We start from the raw sequence: 22,579 nt of genomic DNA, 5'->3' as shown, positions 1-22,579 counted from the left end.
GTGAAGTTTTGTTGATAGCAGATACAAAAAATATGGGGAAAAAAACCCAACTTGATAAGAAAGGGGACACACGTTCTTTATGAAATGTACGATATCAATCAGGTGTCCTGGCCTTAGTAACTGTTCTTTTCGTTTTGAGTTCTTAGGTAGCAATTCTATCTAACATTAGGATCTGATTCTCAAGATTGCATTAGGGATAGATCCCACAATTTCTCAAAGCTTGTGAGGAGATTTATATATTCTCCAAAATTAATTTTACTTCACTTATTATTTTATCATTAAACTAAAATGCATTACAACCAGTGTCGTCAGGAGAGGTTAGCACCTGTGGAATAAAGGCAAACAAGGGGTCTTTAAACAGGTGTGGAATCCTTATGCTCAATATGGATTCCAAGACAATGAAGCTAAAGTTCTACTACTTCAGTGAGGCCACTTCATTTTCTTCAAGTTCAACAAAGTGTTTATGGAGTTCCTGGGCTAGATGCTAGGGACACAAGATGAATAAGACACCTGACTCGCAAGGAGCTTGGTCTACACTGCAAACACCAGGTTAATTCAATTCTTGTTTGCCTTTTATTTATTTATTAAAACACTTTTTACGTTTGTTTATTTATTTTGAGAGAGAGAGAGAGAGCCAGACATGCATGAGTGGGGTAGGGGCAGAGAGAGTTCCTCTACGCTATCAGTGCACAGCTGACGTGGGGCTTAACCCCATAAACCGTGAGATCATGACCTGAGCCAAGAGCAAGAGTTGGATGCTTAACTGACTGAGCCACCCAAGCACTCCTCATTTGCCTTTTAGAGTAAACATCAATGGTATCTGATCTTCTAATTCAGTCCATATTGGAACTAGAGATTCATTATCAGTGGCTTTCCTCCCTGCCACCTTAACTTAGTCTTACTTGCTAATATCTGTTTTCTATTCTGATTGTTTAAAAAAAAAACACAACCCCTATTTCTGAAATTGTCCTTACCTGTGTAAAAGTGCTGGGGTGCATAGTTGAAACCTGTGTGTGAAAAACAACTCTCTCTATCAAGGGTTTTGGACCAGTTATAAACCCTAGTCTCAACCTGCACAAAAAGAGAAAAAGCACAATACCAATCCTGTATTAACAAATATTCCAGTTACTTTACTGCTTTCATTAGGAAGACACTTGTGACCTGGAGACAAACAGGCCTAATCCATGAAAATGTTCTAACAAAACTACTTGTTATTTAAAGTACAAGTTTAAGACTACATTTAAGATACAGTGTAAGTCTGACCTAGTTTTTCAAAATGTGTTCTTTCATGTATGAAACCCGAAACCTGACCAGTCCCACTACAACTTTAGATTAATGCCCACATTCCTTTGATTCCTGGAGATGAGTAAAGAAAGAAAAGGCATATATTAATATCAATAATCAAACTGATGTTTTAAGGTAAGGGGAATACATGCGTCTTTAATGAGAATTATTTGGACTAAAAGACACTCAGGTACAGTCTATTGTTTTTAGATCTGGCCATACGTTGAGAGACAAGGCCTTACCCAGAGGAGAGGACTTTTGAAAAAGAGTCAGCTCTGATGACACGCCCATCAGTATCCATGGAAAGAAACGTTGGTGCCCAGGACTTGAAATGGAAAAAATATATATTGTTGGTTTGCGAACTCTTGTTAGTGACTGTATAATTATCATGTGTAGAGAATGGAAAAGAGCAGAGGTTTGGATAGGAGGGGCACAGCCATCTTTTCTGTTGTCTTAAGTTCAACCCTTTCAAATGGAATAAGAAAAAGATGCATGTTCTTTTATTAGGACCTGCCTTTCTTCATGGCTTTTCTGCCAAAAACACACAGAAAGGTTTACTCATTTGCTTAAGATGCTATTATTATGAATTTAGGGACATCTCAAATAGGCCCTCCTACGAAGGTTGACATCCAGGATCAGCAGATTTGGAGGAAAGATTCAAGAAAAAATTGTCTGGATTAGATCAAAATGAAGAGGGCCAGCAGCATTCCGGATTATTTAGAGAGAATGATCCTTAGAACAGCAGAAAGATAAAACAAGATGAGAAATTTAGTTCATCTGCAACACTGACTTCAATGTAGATGCATACAAGAAAAGGGGCCTGGTCATGTTCTGGTTTCAGCAGATTTAAAGGGAGCACTGAATCTGAGTATATGTTCTCTGCAGCCCTGAGAGCAAATACAGTGTTTGATTTTTAAGAATCAGGCATTGGGAGTCTGTTCCACCGCTGCTATCTATTAGGAGACCATGATCATGAAAAATGACATGCATATATAGTAAAAAAGAATCTAAAAATCTGTTATTCTGCAGGTAGGATCCAGGCTTTCAGTGACAGGGATGGCAGACAGGTGGCATGCTGCCACTAATGCCTTCTTCTGTGTCCATAGTGGGCATGACTAATTGAGCATGGCCCTCTTTCTCTTTCAGCTTGGGTGCAGCTTCCCAATCCTTCTCAGACATCATTCTAGTCAGCCACTGCCGAGAAACTGTAGTAGACACCCCAAATGAAACCTACTTCATATCCCTTGTATGATGTTTAAAAAGCTATGAACTAGAATTTGGAGTTCAAGAAGACCATCAGCCCCAACTTACTGTTTGCCCAAATGAATGGTGTAGAGAGCTAGCTACTATTTTAAAGGTAAGTCATTTCTGGAAAGAGCAGTAATGCCAGAGATGAGAGGTGCTAATTCTGTGACAAAACTGAAAGATTCAAGATTGAAATGGTAGCAAATTACTAATAATTGTATTTAATTTCAATGTAAAGGTAGATTAGCACTGACTTAGCAGGCAGGCTAAAATCAAATCAGTGTAACTACTTACCTTCTAATTGTAAAATATGTTCACATCACCACTTACTTTGCTGAACTGGAGAAAATAGTAAGGATCATCTTCTATTATAAGGAAATCATACTTTCTTGCAAGCTAAAAAAGGTTAAAGTGGTATATTTAATTCTTAAGAACTGTCTAAGCTAAAAATCACTTGGAATCATAATTCTTGGTATCATCCATCCATCTACCCACCCATACACCCACCCATTCATCCATCCAAGAAGCTACGAAGTACCTACTGCCCTAGACAATGAGGATAAAGAGGTGAGTAAGGCACTGAGGCCTCTTGTTCACAGGGAACTTACATTACATGTTCTGGGAAAGATGATATACATAATGAAGAGAAGAAACATTAGAGGAGAGGTTTTAGGAGCTAGTCAGAACATTAAACAAGGTGATATTTGTGTGTGGGGGGGGAGAGAAATAGGTTAGCTATTTCATCATGAATTATTGGAAGCCTGTCCTGACAAGGTCATGCAAGAGCTCAGTTGTGCAAATATCAAGGAAGAATATTCTAGGCTGAGGGAGAAGTGAAAGCAAAGACCCTTGGGTGAGAAAACAAAACAAAACCCAACTTGACATGTTTAAGGGATGGGAAGGAGGCCAGGGGCCTGCAGCAAGGATAGTAAGAAATGATGAGGCCCGAGAAGAGACTACTAGGTCACATAGGTTTGCGAGGCAGATGAAGGAATTTGGATTTTACTTTAATTGCAAGAAGTCACAAGAACTCTGTAAACAGGAAGACATGGAGATGGCTTTGCATTTATATTTCAGTGGCAGAACAACAGGACTGGTTGCTGTGTGAAGAATAATTGGTTGAGGAACGAAAGTGGAATGCAGCAGGGGTCCAGTGAGGAAACCATCCTAGCAGACCGGTGAAGGAAGGTGGTGACTAGGAAGAACATGGCAGCAAGGGGAGAGGAAAGAAACAGCTGGATTTGGATCCATTTGGTGGTGGAGTCCACAGAATGAACTGGATGTAGGAGGCTGGGAGAGGAGAGAAGCGAAAGAGCATGAAAGGTGACTGTTTATGGTGGCACTATTTATGGAGATGGGGAATGCGAGGGGTGTGACTTGGAGGCTGGGGTGTGGCTGGACTAAATCAAGGGTTCTATTACATCATAGTAGGTTGGAAATGCCCATTAGACATGTTGGATGTCGGAAACATAAGTTGGGTGGAGAAGTTGGATATAGAAGTCTAGAGTTCAGTGGAAAGGCATTTCTATTATGAAGAATGGAATTTATAGCCATAAACTGGACTATCTGGGAGGAGTACGTAAATAAGAAAAGAACTCAGGGCAGAATGGAATGTGTGAAAAATAAGACAATACTTTGAAAAAAATAGAAAAATGAGTGAAAGAAACTGTTGGACATCTTTTTTTATGATTCCACTGTACAGTCTACATAGTTTAATATGGCTTTGATACTTACTATTTTAAATTTTTTTAACATTTATTTTTAGTTTTGAGAGACTGAGAGTGGCAGACCATGAGCTGGGGAGGTGCAGAGAGAGAGGGGGGCACAGAATGTGAACCAGACTCCAGGCTCTAAGCTGTTAACACACAGAGCCCGACATGGGACTCAAACCCATAAACTGAGATCATGACCTGAGCTGAAGTTGGACACTTAGCTGACTGAGCCACTCTGGTGTCCCTTTATGGTGTTTATTTTTAAAAGCTATTTGTAGCTAAAATCTAGGGAGAACAGTCAGGTACCTAAGAGAGACTTTACAAAAGGCACATTTTTCTTATTTTTCAAAGATTTTTATATAGGTGGGTATGTGTATGATATTAAAAATATTTTAATATTACTTTTTAATATATATATATACATATATATACACACACATACAGGAGAGAGAGAGAGCAAGAGAGTGAGAGCGAGCGAGCAGGGAATGGGCACAGAGAGAGGGAGACACAGAATCTGAAGCAGATTCCAGGCTCTGAGCTGTCAGCACAGAGCCTGACATGGGGCTCCAAGTCCTGAACTGCAAGATCATGACCTGAGCCGAAGTTGGACACTTAACTGAGCCACCCAGGTGCCCCTGTGTTTGATAATTTTTAAAAAATGTTTATAGTGATAAGCTTAAGCATCATAGTCAGGTATCTAAAAGAGACTTTATAAAAAGGAACATTCCTTTTATTTTTAAAGAATCCTTTGTAACCTGAAATGATAAGGAGTAGGAAAGAGAGGAGACAAGTTGAAAATATAAATATAAAACAATGAAAATAAAGCTTGGGGTCAAATATTAAATAATTTCCTAAAATTTAACATCAGGTCAAAATACTATTTCCTTTTTATGAAAATTATCAAAGGAAAAGAAAAATCAAAGTTAACAAAGGATGGAGTAATTTCTTGTGTTTAAATTTATCAGAGCCCTTGACATAGACTTCCTTTTATTAAAAGCTATCTTCCTTGTAAGCAAGAAACTAATAAGAAAGGGAGCTTGCACAGTACTCTTCTGAAAAGTCAAAAATAAACAAGACCATGGCCATAGAACACATTCTTTTAAAATACCTCATAGATTTCCTTCTTGCGGTTAGCTGTTAATGAGTTTCCAGTAGGGTTGTTGCCATTTGGAACAGTGTAAAGAAATTTGGGGGTGTTTTTCTTGGGGATTTTTGAGTCTTCTGGTTTCCATTTGGAAAGTACTTCTTTCAGGGAGTCTGGAATCATACCATGTTCATCACTGGAAACATTAATAATGTTGCAGCCCAGTGGTATTAGCTGTTGAGCACAAATAAAAAGAAAAGCCCAAGATTCAGACATGCTTTCAAAATGTGTCATTGGTTCTTCTTATACTAATCAAGAATTTTATCAATCAGATCCTTAAATGGTAGAGCACTCACTTCTACACCTGAAGGGCTGAGGTTATATATGCTCATTTTATCATTGCTCCGGGGTAGATCCCATTATTTTTCAAAAATAGCCCTGCCAGTTCCCAGAGGAAAGAGTATACTTCCTTGCTCTCCTATGTCAGGATAGGCCAACCATATGTCTTGCTCTGGCTGATAATTTGTGAGCAAAAGTGATGTGTGATTCTTCCAGGCAGAAGCTTTAAAATCCAGCTTGGTTTTCTATTTCTCGTTTCCCTTTGCTAGGAAACTGGGCATGTCCCAGATGGAGGCTGCTTCTGTCAGCTCGGGGCTTTAGATGTGGATGATATGGAACAGAGCTGCGGCTGCCTTTCACTGGACATGGAGTATGTGAGAGAAATAAACTTTTCTAGCCATAAACCAATGCAATTGGGGTCATTTGTTATGCAGCATAACCTAGCCTCTTCTGACTGAATTATCTTTATAATTATAATGAATTAGTTCATAAAATAGATGTTTATTAATGAATGCTTTTTTTTTGACAAAGCAAGTTAAACATAGAGAAGCATCTATTATGCTAAAATAGTTACTAGCAGAGGTGATATTCAAAATATTTACCAGGTGGTATACCATGGGAACATCAGAAGCAGTATCTGACTTGGGCATGAGAGGTAAGGAAGGGCAGCACCTTACCACAGCATGGGGAAGTATTTCACATTTACCAACCACTAAGCCTGAAATGGTGACCAGTGGCCTTGTTTATAGACCTAATTTTATAAAAATCTTGTGGAATCTTATTCTTGGATGAACTTAAAGAAAAGAATTGAAACTAAAAAGTAACAATAATTTAGTGAGGTTCTCAGAAAATAAAATTTTCCAAGTGATAAGAAAACACTCTTAGCAGCCAAATGTGGGATTCTGTACCAAGTGGGAGTAATCCAGACAAATTTATGACAAATTTGAAAGTTCTAAGTCTGAAAAAGCACATCTACCATGAATAAAACAAATTAATATTGGGCCTTGAAATAAATACATATTGCTTACTAGCACACTTCCTCTTGGTGTGGCACACAGTTTCTGTTTGGGGGGTGAGAACATTTGTGCATGCGTTTACACAGATACTGGTTTTATATTCACAGGTATTATATAATGAGTTTAGTAAATTATTACTTAGTATAGAAGTAATAGGTAAGAAAAATTATTTTACTTTAGCTTTTTATTATGATAGACATATAACAAAAATTTTTACCATTTTAGCCATTTTTAATAGTTTATTGCCAAATTGGTTTCCATATAACACCCAGTGCTCTTCCCAACAAGTGCTCCCCTCCATGCCCATCACCCCCACTTCCCCTTTCCTCCTCCCTCTTCAGACCTCAGTTTATTTTCAGTAGTCAAGAGTCTCTCATGATTTGCCTCCCTCCCTCTTCCTAACTTTCTTACCCCACTCTCCCTTCCCATGGTTTCTCCTGTTAGACCTATGAGTGCAAACATATGATATCTGTCCTTCTTAACCTGACTTATTTCACTTAGCATGACACCTTCGAGGTCCATCCACTTTGCTACAAATGGCCAGATTTCATTCTTTCTTATTGCCATGTAGTACTCCATCGTGTATATATACCACATCTTCTAGATCCATTCATCAGTTGATGGACATTTAGGTTCTTCCATGATGTGGCTATTGTTGACAGTGCTGCTATGAACATTGGGATACATGTGCCCCTATGCATCAGCACTTCTTGGGTAGATCCCCAGCAGTGGTATTGCTGGGTCATAGGGGAGTTCTATTGATAGTTTTTTGAGGAACCTCCACACTGCTTTCCAGAGTGGCGGTACCAGTTTACATTCCCACCAACAGTGTAGGAGGGTGTCCATTTCTCCACATCCTCACCAGCATCTATAGTCTCTTGATTTGTTCATTTTAGCCACTGTGACTGGTGTGAGGTGGTATCTCAGTGTGGTTTTGATTTGTACTTCCCTGATGATGAGTGATGTTGAGCATCCTTTCATGTGTCTGTTGGCCATCTGGATGTCCTCTTTAGAGAAGTGTCTATTCATGTCTTCTGCCCATTTCTTCCCTGGATTACTCGTTTTTTGGGTGTGGAGTTTGGTGAGTTCCTTGTAGATTTTGGATACTAGCCCTTTAGCTAATATGTCATTTGCCACTATCTTTTCCCATTCCCATTGCTTATTAGTTTTTTGTATTGTTTCCTTTGTGGTACAGAAACTTTTTATCTTGATGAGGTCCCAATAGTTCACTTTTGTTCTTTATTCCCTTGCCTTGGGGGATGGGTCGAGTAGGAAATTGCTGCGGTTAAGGTCAAGGAGGCTGTTTCCTGCTTTCTCCTCTAGGGTTTTGATAGTTTCCTGTCTCACATTCAGGTCCTTCATCCATTTTGAGTTAATTTTGTGTATGGTGTAAGAGAGGGGTCTAGTTTCATTCTTCTGCATGTTGCTGTCCAGTTCTCCCAGACCCATCTGTGAAAGTGGCTGTCTTTATTCCATTGGATACTCTTTCCTGCTTTGTCGAAGATTAATTGGCCATATATTTGTGGGGCCAGTTCTAGGCTCTCTATTCTATTTCATTGGTCTATGTGTCTGTTTTTGTGCCATTACCCTACTGTCTAGATGACGACAGCTTTATAAGAGACGCTAAAGTCAGGGATGGTGATGCCTCCCACTTTGGTTTCCTTCTTCATTATTACTTTGGCTACTCAGGGTCTTTTGTGGTTCCATAGGAATTTTAGGATAGTTTGTTCTAGCTTTGAGAAGAATATTGGTGCAATTTTGATTGGGATTGCATTAATGTGTAGATTGCTTTAGGTAATAATGACATTTTAACAATGTTTATTCTTCTGATCCATGAGCATGGAATGTTTTTCCATTTCTTTGTCTTTTTCAATCTCTTTCATAAGCTTTCTATAGTTTTCATCATACAGGTCTTTTACATCTTTGGTTAGGTTTATTCCTAGGTATTTTATGGTTTTTCATGCAATTCTGAATGGGATCAGTTTCTTGATTTCTCTTCTGTTGCTTCATTATTGGTGTATAAAAATGCAACCGATTTCTGTATGTTGATTTTTTACCCTGCGACTTTGCTGAATTCATGGATCAGTTCTAGAAGGCTTCTGAGGGAGTCAATTAGTTTTCCATGTAGAGTATCATGTCATCTGTGAAAAGCGAAACTTTGACTTCTTTGCCAATTCATTTATTTCCTTTTGTTGTCTGATTACTGATGCTAGGACTTCCAGCAGTATGCTAAACAACAGAGGTGAGAGTGGACATCCTTGTCGTGTTCCTGATCTCAGGGGGAAAGCTCTCAATTTTTTCCCTATTGAAAACGATATTAGCTGTGTGCTTTTCATAAATTGCTTTTTATTTTATTTTTTTTATTTTTTGAGAGACAGAGACAGCACGAGCAGGGGAAGGTCAGAGAGAGAGGGAGATGCAGAATCTGAAGCAGGTTCCAGGCTCTGAGCTAGCTGTCAGCACAAAGCCCAACGTGGGGCTAGAACCCACGAACCATGAAATCATGACCTGAGCCAAGGCTGGATGCTTAACCGACTGAGCCACCCAGGCACCCCATAAATTGCTTTTATAATGTTTAAGTAAGTTCCTTCTATCCCGACTTTCTCAAAGGTTTTTGTTAAGAAGGGATGCTGTATTTTGTCAAATGCTTTTTCTGCATCTATCAACAGGATCATATATATTTTTTTGATCATATGGTTTTTATCTTTTCTTTTGTTAATGTGATGGATCACACTGATGGATTTGTGAATATTGAACCAGCCCTGTAACCCAGGAATGAATCCTACTTGATCATGATGGATAATTCTTTTCATAAGCTGTTGAATTCAATTTGTTAGTATCTTGTTGAGTATTTTTGCATCTGTATTCATTAAGGATATTGGCCTGTAGTTCTCTTTTTTTGGCTGGGTCTCTGGTTTGGGAATCAAAGTGATGCTGGCTTCATAGAACGAGTTTGGAAGTTTTCCTTCTATTTCTACTTTTTGGAATAGTTTGAGAAGAATGGGTATTAGCTCTGCTTTAAATGTCTGGTAGAATTCTCCTGGGAAGCCATCTTATTTGTTGGGAGATTTTTGATAACTGATTCAATTTCTTCACTGGTGATGTGTCTGTTCAGATTTTCTATCTCTTCCCGTTTGAATTTTGGTAGTGCATGTGTGTTTAGGAATTTGTCCATTTCTTCTAGATTGTCCAGTTTGTTGGCATGTAATTTTTCATAGTATTCCCTGATCATTGCTTGTATTTCTGAGAAATCAGTTGTAATAGATCCATTTTCATTCATGATTTTGTCTATTTGGATGTTCTTTCTTTTCTTTCTAAGGAGCCTGGCTAGAGGTTTATCGATTTTGTTTATTTTTTCAGAAAACCAACTCTTGATTTCATTGATTTGTTCAATTGTTTTTTTTTTTTGATTCTATATTGTTTATTTCTGCCCTGATCTTTATTATTTCTCTTCTTTGGCTGGGTTTGGGGTGATCTTCCTGCTCCCCTTCTACTTTCCTTGGGTGCTGTGTTAGATTTTGAATTTGTGCTTTTTCTAGTTTTTTGGATATATTGCCTGGATTGCAATATACTTTCCTCGTAGTACAACCTTTACTGCCTCCCAGAGAGTTTGGATTGTTGTATTTTCATTTTCATTTGTTTCCATATATTTTTTAATTTCTTCTCTAATTGCCTGATTTTCCCAATCATTTTTCAGTAGGGTGGTTTTTAACCTCACATTTTTGGAAGTTTTCCAGACTTTTCCCTGTGATTGATTTCAAGTTTCATAGCATTGTGATCTGAAAGTGTGCGTGATATGATCTCAATTAATTTGTATTTATGGAGGGCTGTTTTATGACCCAGTATGTAATCTATCTTGAAGAACTGGCCTGCGCACCTGAGAACAAAGTGTATTCCCTAGCTTCAGGATGCAGAGTTCTAAATATATCTAATAATGCCATCTTTCCAATATGCTATTCAGGTCCATTGTTTCTTTAGTGATTTTCTGTCTGGTTGACCTGTCCATTGATGTAAGTGGGGTATTAAAAACTCTTACATAAGCACATTCTTATCAATAAGATTGTTTCTGTTTATGATTAGTTGTTTTAAGTATTTGGGTGCTCCCCAAATTGGCACATAGATGTTTATAATTGTTAGCTCTTCCTGATGGAGAGACCCTTTAATTGTTATATAATGTCCATCTTCATCTCTTGCTACTTCCTTTAAAATCGAGTTTGTCCAATATAAGTATGGCTACTCCGGCTTTCTTTTGACTTCGAGCTGCATGATAGATATTTCTCCGTCCTCTTACTTTCAATCTGAAGGTGTCTTCAGGTCTAAGTTATGTCTCTTGTAGACAGCACATAGATGAATTTTCGTTTTTGATACATTCTGCTATCCTGTGTCGTTTGACTGGAGCATTCAGTCCATTTTACATTCAGTGTTATTATTGAAAAATGCGGGTTTAGATTCATTGTGTTCCCTGTAGAGTTCATGTTTTTAGTGATGTCTCTGGTACTCATATTCCTTATTACGTTTCCCTCATAGAGTCCCTCTTAAGATTTCTTGTAGGGCTGGTTTGATGGTGATGAATTCTCTCAATTTTTGTTGATTTGTGAAAACTTTTCTCTCTCCTATTTTGAATGACAGGCTCACTGGATAAAGGATTCTTGGTTGCATATTTTTTACTGTTCATTACATTAAAGATTTCCTGCCATTCCTTTCTGGCCTGCCAAGTTTCAGTAGATAGGTCTATAACCACTCTCATAGGTTTCCCTTTGTATGTGAGGGCCCTTTTATCCCTAGCTGCTTTCAGAATTCTCTCTTTATCTTTATATTTTGCCAGTTTCACTATGATATGTCATGCCAAAGGTCGATTCAAGTTATGTCTTAGGGGAGTTCTAGGTGCCTCTTGAATTTCAATGTCTTTTTCCTTCCCCAGATTTAGGAAGTTCTTGGCTATAATTTGATCAAGTGCCCCTTCAGGACCTTTTTCTCTTTTTTCCTTCCTCTTCAGGAACTCCTATGATACAGATATTGTTGCATTTGACTGTATCACTCAAGTCTCAAATTCTCCTTTCCTGCTTCTGGATCAATTTCTCTCTCTTTTTTTCAGCTTCCTGTTTTGCTATAACTGTATCTTCTAATTCATCTATTCTCCTCTCTGCCTCTTTAATCCATGCAGTGGCTGCCTCCATTTTATTATGCACCTCATTTATAGCCTTTTTAAACTCATCATAGCTATTTTCATGGTCCCTAGTCTTTGTAATCATTAGCTTCTCTGCCGGTTTTTTCAATTATGGCAATTATTTTTATGACAATTGTTCTAAATTCTTGTTCAGTTATGTTGCTTATATCTGTTTTGAGCAGTTCTGTGGCTGTGATTTCTTCCTGGAATTTCTTAGAGGAGAGTTCTTTCATTTCATCATTTTGGCTAGCTTTCTGTCTCTCATCAGTTTTAAAAGATCACTATGTACTGTGCACCTGTTAACATTGCTCTATTAAAGGTGGCTCATTGACTGTTCAGGGCCTGTTGTTTCAGGAAGTGTTCTTTTAATGGTGTCTCTCAGGTCTCTTGTTGTGCCTTTGATTATTTTATTTCCCTGCTCAGTGGTATTTGGTACTCTCCACCACGTGTACTTTGGCTTGTTTCTTGAGGTAGCCCTGAAAAGAACAACACATAGACAAACACACAGGGAACAAACGCATGCCAACACACAGACAAATCAAATAAATAAGTAAACCAAAAGGGGGAAAAAATAAAAGAAAAGAAAGGAAAAGAAAAGAGGGGGGGACAGAAATGACAAAAGATAGTCTAAGAACATAAAATCTGCAGAGGGGAGAGATAAGAATGAGATAAGGAAGAATATATATGGATGGCAGGAATTGATCTAATCATGGTAGTATATAATTGTTGGTCTTTCCCAGACTCCAGGGGGGAAAAGGAGAGATGAAGGAAGAAAGAAAAAAGAAAAAAGAATAAAAAATTAAAGTTTAAAAAAAAAAGCAGCCCTCCATCGTGGATGAGTGTGGTTTGGTGTAGGTAGGTCGGGTCTCAGGGGCTGCTCTCCAAGGCCCCGCCTTAGGGGTTGCGGGTAGAAGAATGGTGGCGCCCCAAGTCCTTCTTGGACCACGTGTTGCAAGCTACTCTTGAGTCCAATCTTCCTGTGCCACTGGCAGGCCAAATTGCTTTTTTTCCTAACCTCCATCACTTTTCCAAATCCTTTCCTGTGCACTTTAATACTGTCGCTCCAGATGAAATGAAATGAAATGTCTTCCTGCAGGCAGGTGGGTTTCTAGCCAGGATTGAGTAAGGGGACTAGGGAGCCAGCTTTTTCCTGGCTCTGCTTGGAGTCCACAAGCCGCTGAGCCCAAGGGAGAACAAGCCCGCTGAGGGGGGCCAATTTCTCTCCCAGCACTCAGTGGCTATATATGGGATGGTGTGTCTCTCCTTCTCGGGCCAAGGTCTCTCCCTCTCCAGCGTCCGTTCTATGAGCGTTTTCAGTCTCTCTTTCTCTTCCCCTAGGCTCTCTGCTGCTCTACACGGCCATTTTGCGTGCAGCTCCAAATGGCCATTCCACGAGACAGGGCCCTCCACATCTTGTGCCGCTTCTGCACACAAGGCCTTCTGTGGCCCAATGCCACCTTTCTGGGCGCTGTCTCCTCCAGCTCCACTTTGGGCCAGTGCTCCCTCCCCTGAGTCTCTGGTCCCAGTTTCCACTCACTCAAGCATCTGTGAGGCTGTCATCTATAAGGAGTCTGTGCGCACATCTCCCGTTCTTGCAGATCAGAATATTATGGCTTTAGTCCTTCTCAATTTGATAGTTGCAGGCAGGCAGAGATTACAGAGCTCCCTAATTCTCTGCCATCTTGCCGCTCTCAAAAGGAGAACATTTTTTTTTATCCCATTTTATCCATTTTTAAGTGTACAATTAATTTATGGCATTAATCACATTCACAATGTGTACATCCATCATCACTACTGATTTCCAAAGTTTTTCATCATTCCAAACAGAAACTGTGTATTCACTAATCAGTAATTCTCCATTTCTCCCTCTTCCCAGGCCCTGGTAACCACTAACTTTCAGTGTCTGCAAATCTGCCTATTTTAGATATAAGAAACATAGAAGTGGAATAATACTATATTTGTCCTTTTGTCTCTGGCTTCTTTCAGTTGGCATAATGCTTTCAAGGTTTATCCATTTTGAGGCATGTATTAAAACTTTGTCCCTTATTATGTATAATATTCCATCATATGTATATGCCACACTTTATCCATTCACTTGTTGATGTACACTTGAGTTGCTTTTGGCCATTATGAATAATGTTGCAATGAAAATTTGTGCACAATCATGTTTGAGCTCCAGTTTTCAGTTCTTTTGGGTACCTACTTGGAGTTGAACTAATCAGCCACATGGTAATTCCATGTTTAATTTTTTAAAATTTTTTTAAAATTTATTTTTGAGAGACAGAGAGAGACAGTGCAGTCAGGGGAGGGTCAGAGAGAGAGGGAGACACAGAATCTGAAGACAGGCTCCAGGCTCTGAGCTAGCTGTCAGCACAGAGCCCAATGTGGGACTTGAACCCACAAACCGTGAGATCAAGACCTGAGCTGAAGTCGGACGCTTAACTGACTGAGCCACCCAGGCGCCCCCACGTTTAATTTTTTGAGAAACTGACAAACTGTTTTCCACAGCGGCTGTACCAATTTACATTTCCACAAGCAATGTACAATGGTTCCAATTTCTCAACATATTCAACAATACTTGTTATTTTACATTAAAAAATAGCTGTTCTGGTAGGTATAAGGTAGTATCTTCCTGTATTTTTGATTTCTATTTCTCTAATGACTAATGAGGTTGAGCAACTTTTCACATGCTTATTGGCCACTTGTATATCTTCCTTGGAGAGATGTCTATTCAGGTTCTTTGTCCATTTTTAAATTAGGTTATTTGTGTTTTTGTTGTTGAGTAGTAGGAGGTCTTTATATATTCTGGATATTAAGTCCTTATCAGATATATGGTTTGCTAATATTTTCTCCCATGCTGTAGGCTATCTTATCACTTTCTTCATAATATCCTTTGACACAAAAGTTTTTAATTTAAAAAAAATTTTAAGGTTTGTTTTATTTTTGAGTGAGAGAAACAGCACAAGCAGGGGAGGAGCAGAGAGAGAAGGAGACACTAAATCCAAACCAGGCTTCAGTCTCTGAGCTGTCAGCAGAGTCCAACATGGGGCTTGAATTCATGAACCATGAGATTGGGTCCTGAGCTGAAGGTGGATGCTTTACTTACTGAGCCACCCAAGTGCCGCACAAATTTTTAATTTTTGATGAAGTCCAATTTATCTATTTTTGTTCTTATTGCCTGTATTTTTGGTATCATATCTAAGAATTCATTGCCATACCCAAGGTCATAGACATTTGCCTATATGTTTCCTTTTAAGATTTTATAGCATTAGCTCTTACATTTAGGTCTCTGATCCACTTTGAGTTAAAATTTATATGGTCCAATTTCTGTCTTTCCATGTGGAAATCCAGTTGTCCCAGCATGATATGTTGAAGAGACTATTCCTTCTCTATTGAGTGGTTTTGGTACCCTTGTTGAAATAAACTGACCAAAGATATGTGGGTTTATTTCTGGACTCTCAGTTCTATTCCACTGGTCTATATGTCTATTCTTATACCAGTACCCCAATGTTTTGACTACGGTAGCTTTGAAGTTGGTTTTGATTTAGGAAATGGGAGTCTTTCAAATTTGTTCTTTTTCAAGATTGTTTTGGCTATTTGGATTCCTTCCAATCCCACATGAATTTAAGAACTGGCTTTTTTATTTCTGCAAAAAAGGCTACTGGAATTTGATAGGGACTATGCTGAATATGTAGTTTGCTTTGGCACTACTGACATCTAAATAATATTAAGTCTTCTAATTAATGAATAGGTGATGTCTTTCCATTTATTTGGGTTTTCTTTAATTTCAACAGTGTTTTATAGTTTTTAATGTGCCAGCCTTACCCTCCCTTTGTTACATTTAATTTCAGATATTTTATTCTTTTGGCTGTTATTATATATGGAATTATTTTCTTAATTTCCTTTTCAGATTGTTTATAGGAAAAGCATTTTTTATAATAGCAATTTTATCCCTACTTAGAAGTTTTGAGAAAATATGCTTTTCATTAAGACTAGCTTATTGCTTTATGTATTAATCTTACAGATATTAAACTTGAAAAAGAAAATCCATGATATTAGAATCAACATAGCATAAAGGCCTTCTCATTCATTTCCCTATTTTAAGCTAGAATTACTTTTCAACACTTGTATCAGATGACAGTTCGAATAATTTGAGCACCTTAGTGACGGGCAGTACTTTACCTCCCTAGGCAGTCAGAAGCCAGGTGAGGCTCATGGCTAGGAAGTTGTTACACTGAGTTGAAATAGCTTCCCTCTGGTTTCCACCCTTCTGTTCCAGTTTTATTAGCCTGACGACATGCAGAAATAAATCCACAGCTATCCTAAAGTATTGTGCCCCAAACAAACCTAATTCTCAGTGGTATGTTCTGACTAGTGCACATCACAGCCAGATGATCAGCTGGACATTATAGTCTGATTAATTTAACGCTAGAGTGGAAAGTCCTAATTATACCATGTTGGCTTACAGTTGTATTAAATTGATGTATAACATGATTATACTTAGGCATACGGTAATAAAAGGTGGTAATGGAAAAATACGTTCTTTTAAATGAAGTTGCATTCCAAGTGAAATATTAAGAAAGCTGGACATGATTTTGCACAACCTAATTTTAGCATTTACGTATTTAGATTTTATAAAAAGAAATGTATAAAGTGGAAGGTACACTTAACATATTTTGCATACATCATTTAGGATTCTCCTATTTTATTTTTCAGATAATCCTAAAGGTGCAATGTTTTCTTATTTATTATAAGAAAGAGAGTTCCCTTTTAGAAACATGTGTACTTACCGCTTGAAGTGTTCCTGAATAAACAGGTTCATTTAAGAGGATATTATCTCCAGGATTAATGATCATTTCAAACACCTAACAAAAGAAGCATAGGTTAGTTTGGATAATATTGTTTCCATTCTTAGTGTCCTTTTTTAGTTTGAGCTCACTAGGATTCTAGAGTAGGAGTTGGCAAATTTTCTGTAAAGTGCAGGATGGCACATGCTTTGGGGGCCATAGTATCTCCATCACAACTATTTATCTCTGCCTCTCTAGTGAGAAAGCAGCCAAAGACAATACGTAAACCAATGGGTGTGGTTGAGTTCCAACAAAACTCTATTTATAAAGTCAGATGAAGCCCAGATTTGGTTTTCAAGCCTATAGTTTCCCAACCTCTCTTTTAGAGTAAGATAGCTATCTTGGCTCTAAAATTCATTTATTCATTTTACTCCTTCTTTGAAAATGTATTAAATATTTACTATGAGCCAAGCCTGTGTATAGTATGGAGACAAAATGTTGCGCATAGCAACATGGTCTTATCCACATGGAGGTACTGGTCCAATGGAAAGCTAGATGCTAATCAAATAATTACTCAAATAAATATAAACTTAAAAACAATAGTGAGTGTTATGAAGTATAGATGTACAATGTTATCAGGCTCACTGTAAGAGGACTTGGGCATTGAGGGAATTCTGGGCATTCAGGGAAGGCTTCCCTGAGGAAGTGATGAGATCATATAAGGTATCATGATAGGTACATTTTGAGAAACTGAAAGAATTCTGTGGCTTAAAATGGAATGTAAAGAGGGTGGAATGAGATCAGAGAGAAGTAGGCAGAGAAATATCATGTACGTATTCAAGCCACACAAGGCCAGTAAGAATTTTGGGTAGAGGCTGGGAAGGAGGAGATATGCATGTTGGAAAGATCATTCTGGTAGCAATATGAAAGGATAAAAGGTGAGTGAGAATACATGTGGAATGTTTGGGAAGTTTTGGGATTTTCTGCAATGTCTTTGCTGTAGTTCTGGAGAGAGATGCAGGTGTAGCCTGATGATGATACTGGAGAGAACTGAAGAGGTATTTAGGAAATCCACAGTGAGAACACAATTATGGATTACAGAGGAATGAGGAAGAGAAAACATGAAGACAAATTCCTGGAGGGAGTGAAACTATTCACGATGAACAGAACTACAAAGTTGTCCATCTCTGGGGGACAAGGTGCTGAGTGGATTCTGGTTTGAGATGCCTTTGAAACATTCTGTCATGGTTCCAGGTGGACAGATGGATCACATGGATTTGGGAGAAACGTGTAAGTTACCAGCTATGATCGAGCACAGGGTGTGAATGGAAGTACCAGGGAAAGTATATGGACGACGGGGAGAAGAACTTTGAGGACTGAGCCTTGAGAAGTCCAATAATGATGGCTACGTAGAAGGGACACTGCAAATAAGGCAGGACAACTGGGCCAATGAGGTGTTGGGACAATCAGAGAAGAGTGTTTCAGAAAAGATGGGAAGATCAACAATGTTAATGGCTATTTTGAGGTCAGGTTAAGACAGGCTGGACAAATTTTAGGAGATTTTGCAGACAGTATGATCTAGACAATAGATACTTTCTAGCATAAATCAAAGTGCATGTATTATGACCAAATCTTACACAATTCATGGAATCATCTTTTCTTCCCTTGTGGTATGTCACAATCCTCAGTTCAGGCCTCTCCCTCATCTTACAACCTGGATCTCATGACAAACAGTATGGCCATTATCAACTGAGATAGACAATTTGGCTTTTGTTTCCTGATTTAGCCTAGGATGTTCCCTTTCCTTATGAGCTTTGGGCCTTATATGACAACAGGTATTCTCCTCCAGAAGGTTTCTAAGTTATTCAGCTTTACAGGACTAACTAGGACCAAACAAATTACTTGGGTGCCATATCCATTGTCAACAGATCAAATGAAAATCTAATTATATACATTTTCTATGTCAGGTAGGGGACATGAGAATAGCAAATAACCTAAATGAAAGGGCGGGCTGTTTATTATCTGGTAGCACTGTTTAATAGATGCAGAGACCCAGGTGACTAAAATGACATCTATCTTGGAGAACAAAGTAGAAGGAGTTCTCATTAGGTAAACCAGATTCCCACTAAGGCCTCTGTAATAACATGTCGGTAAATGAGTGAGTTATTGATGTATTTAGCCATCTATGCTATCTTTCTTTGATATGACTGATGTTGTGACAGATAAAGAAAAAATTGTCTTCAGCATTTTTCTGGGGAAAAAAGTTCATTTTATACCTTCCTAAGAATTTAACGGAAAAGAACTTTTTTCTTATTAGTCTATGGAATCACAAATGTTTCTTTCCTTTTTAAAAAAATTTTTTTTAACATTTTTATTTGTTATTGAGAGAATGAGAGCATGAGCATTGGAGGGGCAGAGAGAAGGGGAGACACAGAATCTGAAGGAGGCTCCAGGATCTGAGTTCTCAGCACAGAGCCTGCCTGATGCGGGGCTCGAACTCACAAACTGTGAGATCATGACCTGAGCTGAAGTCAGACTCTTAACCGACTGAGCCACCCAGGCACCCCACAAATATTTCTTTTGAAGCAAACACTCACACACAGTAGCTAATCCTCCTTTTTCCACAATTAAATAAAAAAGGGGGGAAAATTATATTCTTATTACTTCAATCCATCATGCTGTAGTAATTGAATTAAAATTCATTAACACTAACTAGATTATAGCTTTCACATTTTCATAAAAAGAAATACAAAGCTACTATGGTTTAAGATAAGTAAGAGTTCTTTTTAATCTAGATGTGAAGACTGAATGTAGAGAATCTTTAGGGCTAATTATTCATGAAAAAAAAAACAGATGAAATTGAGACCCATAGGTACAGTCTCTTTATTGTGAGAACCCCCCAGTGATGGTCCCATCTACGGACATCCCAGAACTCAGGAGACAGACAGATGGAATAACTGTGAGAGAAAGAGAGACATGGAGAAAGAGGTGGAGAGAGAGAGAGAGAGAAATAACACAAGAACTAACCCAGAAAGAAGTCGGAGACAGACATATACATAGAGATCTAGGGAAGCACATCCAAGACCAGATGTAAGCAGTGATGAGCCCAGATGATTATATAATCAGACATGCAAAGGAGGAACATTTCAGGATTATGAGGATATTCCCTTTAAAGAATTTAAAAATCATATTGAAATTTCATAACTATATAAATCAAAATGTAACCTGAATCTCTGAGCCAGATGAAATTAAGTGTGCTCACTAAGCTTCTGGTAGGGGTACTCCCTTCATGGGAATCTTGTTTAAATGACTCCTAGCTCTGGGTCATTAACCACATGATCTACAATGAAGAAAAATCAGGTTGATGAATGTCTTTCAATTCCCTGCTTAAAATCCTAGGTAAAGACAGATGCCTGACCCTCTTGTGATTAGGTGAGAGATGAGTGTAGTTAAGAACATATTTCTTTTCTTCAAAAAAAATTTTTTTAATGTTTATTTATTTTTGAGGAAGAGCGGGGGAGAGAGGGGCGTGGGACACAGGATCAGGCTCGAACCCACACACCACGAGATCATGACCTGACCTGAAGTCAGATGCTCAACTGACTGAGCCACCCAGGTGCCCTTGAACAAAGTTGGAATTTAATTCTTAATGTGTGGCTCCCTGTCCTTTCAGTCTTACCTTACAAAGGCCGTCTTGGCTGCCAGATGTTACACATATGTCCATTTGTCCTTGGCTGCTTGGATAATTGATGGTGGGAGGATTATGCAATTTTACTTGTAACTGCTTGAGCCAGGACAACAACTCTGGGATTCTGAAGCATAAAATGTATTTTCCAATGTTTAGTATTAAAATTCATAATAACAGTGGATAAGAATTAAATGGTAGCTTTACATTATGCACTTTATACATTCAATTTAAAAATCCTCAAATGCTTTTTACTAATATTAATATCCCTATTTATAGGACAAGGCAGCAGACTGAGATTAAGAAATTCACATAAAGTCCACCAGCTCACATTAAATGAGCTGTGACATGAATCCCCATCTTTCTTATCCCAAAGCCTCACCTCTTTCTTTTATTAGGAATTCTCCTAGGAATTTCCATAGGCTACCTAGAAGTTCAGTCTCAAGTTCTTTTTATTACGAAAAGAAAAGCCTATGTGTCTGTTATACATACTTCATATTTTCATAATGTGCTACATTTCAGTGTGTTTTTTGATCACAGAACAGAGAAGATTTGATAAAGTATAATTTGTAGACACTCCATAAATGACTCTTTATCATTGGGAGAAGACCAGCTAAGGAAAGTCATAAAGTGAGTGTTCCAACTTTGTTTTAAGACCTCTGAATTGAGGGCTAAGAATTTGCGTAGCTGTCTGCAACTATTAAGGGAATCTAATTATTACAAAATTACCCCCAGGCTTAAAATTGCTGCTTCCTGGATTGTCCTTTTCATCCTTTCTCCCAATCTACTTCTTCTTCTAGCTTTTTTTTCCAGTCTCAGCTCCAATGGTGCTTCCTCTTAGAAGCCTTCTCTGTCTTCCCATTATTTAAAGACAAGGAGCAGTCATAGAGGGGTGTTAAGCACTTAATATACCTGTTACTCTTAATTATTCTTTGGAAACTCTTCCCCAAACCTTCCTACCTGTTGAATACCCAGTTAGAAAAGACACCACTTTATCAATGGGCCTTGGAATATTGCTCATGAAAATGAACCAATAGAACTGTGTTATCTATTGATAGCTACCCAGCACTTTGAGAATACTGAAGTGCTCTCTTCATCATCTCTTCATCAAACTGGATGGGCTTTCCATTTCCTATCGTGATAACAGCAGTCTTAAAAGGGAACGTGTTGGGGTTTGGTGATCCAGCAGCCAAGGAGATGACCGATTTTGGTGACCTGCTCAATATCTCAGCTACAATAAATTTGGAAGAGAAGAAGAAACACTTTCAGTGAAGATTTTCATAAACAGATAGCTCCATATATTGCATTAGAGTCCATAAAACTATAGAGTTGAGCAATTCCTAGTGATAGAATGCTAGTCGAAAATAAACACATAAAATAATTTCTTCTGGACCTGCCTCACTGGTCGTGGAACTAAAGACAGATGTCCAACTAAGAAGGCAGAGGATCAGGAAGATAAGCAAAGGGCCATGACAGCAGAAAACCCTCCTCCATTTAGCGCCTACCTGCCTGTCAAGCTTCACAGCTCACTCCTTTCTCTCCAATTTACCAGGCCCGCCCCACTCCGCACACACCCGCGCGTTGTGCCTAACTAACATCTACTCGTCTCTCCCGCAAGAGCCCTTCTACACCGCACGCCCTCCCTCTTCCAAGGACGCGGCCCCCAACAGCCTGTGCCTCTGTCTCTACCGCTTCGCTGGAACAGAGATACCCAATTCCGCGCCTTCCGTTCCAGCCGAGTTCTCCGAGAACAAGGCGCGCGCCTGCTTCAGGTTTGCACGCAGAGCCCGGCTCCCGGTGGGCTTTCACAGCTGAACGAACGAAGGTGACTCGCGGACCGAAGGCACCCCCCTTAGAGGCTCTTCGAGAACCCTCCACCCCTGGAGCAGAGGCGCCGGCCCAAGACTCACTCATGACTCGGATGGGAGAAGGCTTTCTCGCTGCGCTCGTGGCCGTAAGGAACCGTGCGTAATTCATGTCTGATATCCAACCTGCGGTAGTTGAAAACTAGAAAAACAAATAGCCGCATCAGGTGGTGTCTCCCAACTCCGGAAACGCCACCTGGGTCGTCCCCGCCGCTGCAACTCCCCGGCTGGAGGCTGCGCTCGGCGTCTGGGTCCCTAACGGGACTGGGGCGCGTGGCAGACTGACCCAGCGCACCGCAGACCAAACTCCGTTCCCACTCCCGGGACGGGGGCCCCACGCGCTCCGGCCCCCAGCCGCGGGGCCCGGGCAGGTCCCGCCTCGCCCCCCTCCAGCC

At 39.2% G+C, this 22,579-nt stretch overlaps 1 protein-coding gene and 2 long non-coding RNA genes across 7 annotated transcripts in view; 2 read left to right on the top strand and 1 right to left on the bottom strand.

The window, feature by feature from the left end:
* Positions 1–22,579, bottom strand: part of AADAT (aminoadipate aminotransferase) — a 29,711-nt gene that overhangs the window by 6,790 nt on the left and 342 nt on the right. Inside the window, exons 1-9 of one of the 3 annotated variants that reach the window (XM_029938796.1) lie at positions 22,471–22,542; positions 22,230–22,326; positions 21,382–21,550; positions 20,314–20,446; positions 16,638–16,712; positions 5,350–5,559; positions 2,860–2,925; positions 1,527–1,609; positions 975–1,071 (exon numbers count right to left, since the gene is read on the bottom strand). In XM_029938796.1, coding sequence (XP_029794656.1) covers positions 975–1,071; positions 1,527–1,609; positions 2,860–2,925; positions 5,350–5,559; positions 16,638–16,712; positions 20,314–20,446; positions 21,382–21,550; positions 22,230–22,296 — 900 coding nt within the window. In that variant the 5' untranslated portion in view covers positions 22,297–22,326; positions 22,471–22,542. Of the gene's footprint in view, positions 1–974; positions 1,072–1,526; positions 1,610–2,859; positions 2,926–5,349; positions 5,560–16,637; positions 16,713–20,313; positions 20,447–21,381; positions 21,551–22,229; positions 22,327–22,470; positions 22,543–22,579 lie in introns of those variants that run through there. The other 2 variants (XM_029938795.1, XM_029938797.1) reach the window with 2 other exon arrangements.
* On the top strand, positions 493–6,057 carry LOC115291370. The gene is made up of 4 exons (XR_003908410.1): positions 493–549; positions 2,431–2,641; positions 3,607–3,852; positions 5,934–6,057. It is a non-coding gene; the product is annotated as an uncharacterized LOC115291370 (long non-coding RNA).
* The window catches only part of LOC115291378, a 124,051-nt gene continuing 123,430 nt past the window's right edge, over positions 21,959–22,579 (top strand). For all 3 annotated transcript variants that reach the window (XR_003908422.1, XR_003908419.1, XR_003908417.1), the window contains exon 1: positions 21,959–22,283. This is a non-coding gene — a long non-coding RNA (uncharacterized LOC115291378). The remainder of the gene's footprint in view (positions 22,284–22,579) is intronic.

This window comes from Suricata suricatta, chromosome 1, assembly GCF_006229205.1.
Source record: "Suricata suricatta isolate VVHF042 chromosome 1, meerkat_22Aug2017_6uvM2_HiC, whole genome shotgun sequence".
In the NCBI taxonomy this organism is placed as follows: Eukaryota; Metazoa; Chordata; class Mammalia; order Carnivora; family Herpestidae; genus Suricata; species Suricata suricatta.
The sequence above is the reverse complement of the archived record's forward strand: the minus strand, read 5'-3'. Positions and strand labels throughout refer to the sequence as shown.